The sequence below is a fragment of the Primulina huaijiensis genome, unplaced genomic scaffold (assembly GCF_012295235.1).
Source record: "Primulina huaijiensis isolate GDHJ02 unplaced genomic scaffold, ASM1229523v2 scaffold41251, whole genome shotgun sequence".
Taxonomy (NCBI): Eukaryota; Viridiplantae; Streptophyta; class Magnoliopsida; order Lamiales; family Gesneriaceae; genus Primulina; species Primulina huaijiensis.
The window spans coordinates 1-2,470 of record NW_027359814.1 but is presented as its reverse complement, the minus strand read 5'-3'; the positions used below and the strand labels follow the sequence as shown (position 1 = coordinate 2,470).

The 2,470-nt window shown below is 33.9% G+C and overlaps 1 protein-coding gene across 1 annotated transcript; it reads left to right on the top strand.

The window, feature by feature from the left end:
- The first annotated feature begins 599 nt into the window (after window positions 1-599).
- LOC140969374 (GDSL esterase/lipase At5g03980-like) lies at window positions 600-2,461 on the top strand. Its single transcript, XM_073430695.1, has 5 exons — window positions 600-905; window positions 1,261-1,473; window positions 1,555-1,703; window positions 1,818-2,091; window positions 2,191-2,461. The coding sequence occupies exons 1-5, from the start codon at window positions 644-646 to the stop codon at window positions 2,397-2,399; spliced, it is 1,107 nt and encodes a 368-aa protein (XP_073286796.1). The 5' UTR covers window positions 600-643; the 3' UTR covers window positions 2,400-2,461.
- Window positions 2,462-2,470: the final 9 nt, after the last annotated feature.

Here is a 2,470-nt window from a genome sequence, read left to right as displayed (position 1 = left end):
AACTTTAATTTTAATATACCAATAAATATTTCAGTGCTGGGTTAATTGTGAGTGTGCAGTTTTGGGAGATGAAAATTGAATTGTTAATACTTTTAATATGGTCCATAAAATAATGCAAGACATGTAATGTCTGGCTCGATGATATGATTATTGAATGATTAATAAATAAATGATAGATAAGCAGATATAATATATGATGATAAAATAATATTACTTTGATATAATTTTTGTGAATGAAATAAATTAAAATTTTTTCTGTCTCATACCCAAGTTACCTTTCTAATATCCTACAATTAAATCCACTTTGATTTATCACACGGCGTTATCCACTATAGTACTGAAACAACATGGAAGAAATCAAATCCACTTTGATTTATCTTTATCTACAATTCATCTCATAAATGGATGGAAAATCGATTAATTAATATATAAAATAATTCGAATTTGAATGTAAATCCTCCTCCATCAAGATTTTAAAGAATCCCCAGAAAAGGCAACATCCGAGTCCTAATAGAAATACATATCCTCAACTATAAATATAACTCTAACCCCATTCATTACCAATAATCATTATTATCAGACAACGCATACATCATCTTTTTGCAAATATAAGTCTTTTCTTTCCTTCCCTTTCCGTGAATCGATGGCTCATCAACGGGCTCTCGCCGCCTTCTTGTTTCTTGTTTGTTGTGCTTCACTATCCATTGTTAATGCTCATCTATTGAAAGTTTGCAAGTTTGATCGGATCTATCAGCTTGGAGATTCGATTTCTGACACTGGAAATTTGATACGTGAGTATCCTATCGGAGTCAACACTGCCTTCGCAAGACTTCCCTATGGTGAAACTTTTTTCAAGAACGCCACGGGTCGTTGTTCGAATGGTTTTCTTATGATCGACTATATAGGTATAAATTTTATTAATACGGATAAATTTTGATCAATGCGTAATATGATCTTGTCTTTTACGTACAGTTGATTGATTTTAAATTTACTTGTATATAAGGAAATAAACAAAAAATTTCTTGATTATTTATTATTTTATCCGGATTATTTGATTTTTTTGTCCAATTTCGCCACATCATTCCTAATAGTATTTTATTTCCTTAATTCGATAAGGGACTCATATACTTAGTTTTTAGGTCAGGTAGTCGTGGGAATAATTCAAAGTTATTTATTTTCAATAAATATATATAAATATTAATTTGTTTTCAATTGGTTGATGCTGTAATAGTAAATCTATAATCGTGTTGTTTCTGTTAGCCAAGGATGCTGGTCTTCCATTGCTTTCGCCTTACAGAAACTCAACAGCAGACTTCAAACATGGAGTCAACTTTGCGGTTGCAGGCTCTACCGCGTTATCATCACAAGTTCTGGCAAGCAAAAAAATTCTGAATCCTGTCACGAATTCTTCTCTCGATGTACAGTTGGGTTGGATGTCGTCTCATTTCGATTCTATCTGCTTTGATCATAGAGGTCAGTAATTAAACTTTTTCGTCTTCAAATAGAATTTTCAAAAATTTCTAAACAATTTATATGTTTCGAATTTATGTATAGATTGTGTTGAGAAACTTCATGATGCCCTTTTCATGGTTGGAGAAATCGGTGGGAATGATTACAACTACGCAATCTTTCAAGGCAAATCGATTGAAGAGCTAAAAAGCATGGTGCCGGATATTGTTAATACCATTATGGAGGGAGTCAAGGTAATTTTAAAGGGGAAACAACAATGAATATTGTGTTATTCTCAATGTTTCAATAACCATTCTTTAAGCACCTACAAAATTATTAATTGTATGTATATGTTTAAATATTTCCAGAAAGTGATTGGTTTTGGGGCTACGAGAGTGGTGGTTCCGGGAAACTTCCCCATCGGCTGCCTCCCAATCTACCAAACGGCTTTCCGGTCCAATGTCTCCATAGCATATGATGAGAACCAATGCCTTAAACAGTTGAATGACTTCGCAACATACCACAACCAGCAACTCCAACAAGCCATCCACAAACTACAACGAGAGATACCAAATGCCATGATCATCTATGGAGATTATTACAACGCCTATCAATTTCTGCTCAACTTTGCACGATTTTACGGTATGTTTCTCTATTTGTATATATGCAGTAAACCATATCGCGCGTTGCAACACTCGTTAGATCATAAATAATGGATGTTATTTTGTATCAATATTGTAGGATTTGATACGGAAAGGGCTTGTTGTGGGATTGGAGGCAAATACAATTTCGACTTGACAAGAATGTGTGGAGCTGATGGTGTTGAAGTATGCTCGGATCCTCATCGATACATGAGTTGGGACGGAGTGCATTTAACTCAAGAAGGATACAAGATCATGTCGGCTTGGTTGATTAATGAAATCTTCCACAAGCTTCATTGTCATTTCTGAATTAATATACTATATTCAGCAGCAGCAGTAGCTTTTATTCTTTATATGTAGGCTAAACATAGCTAAATCGT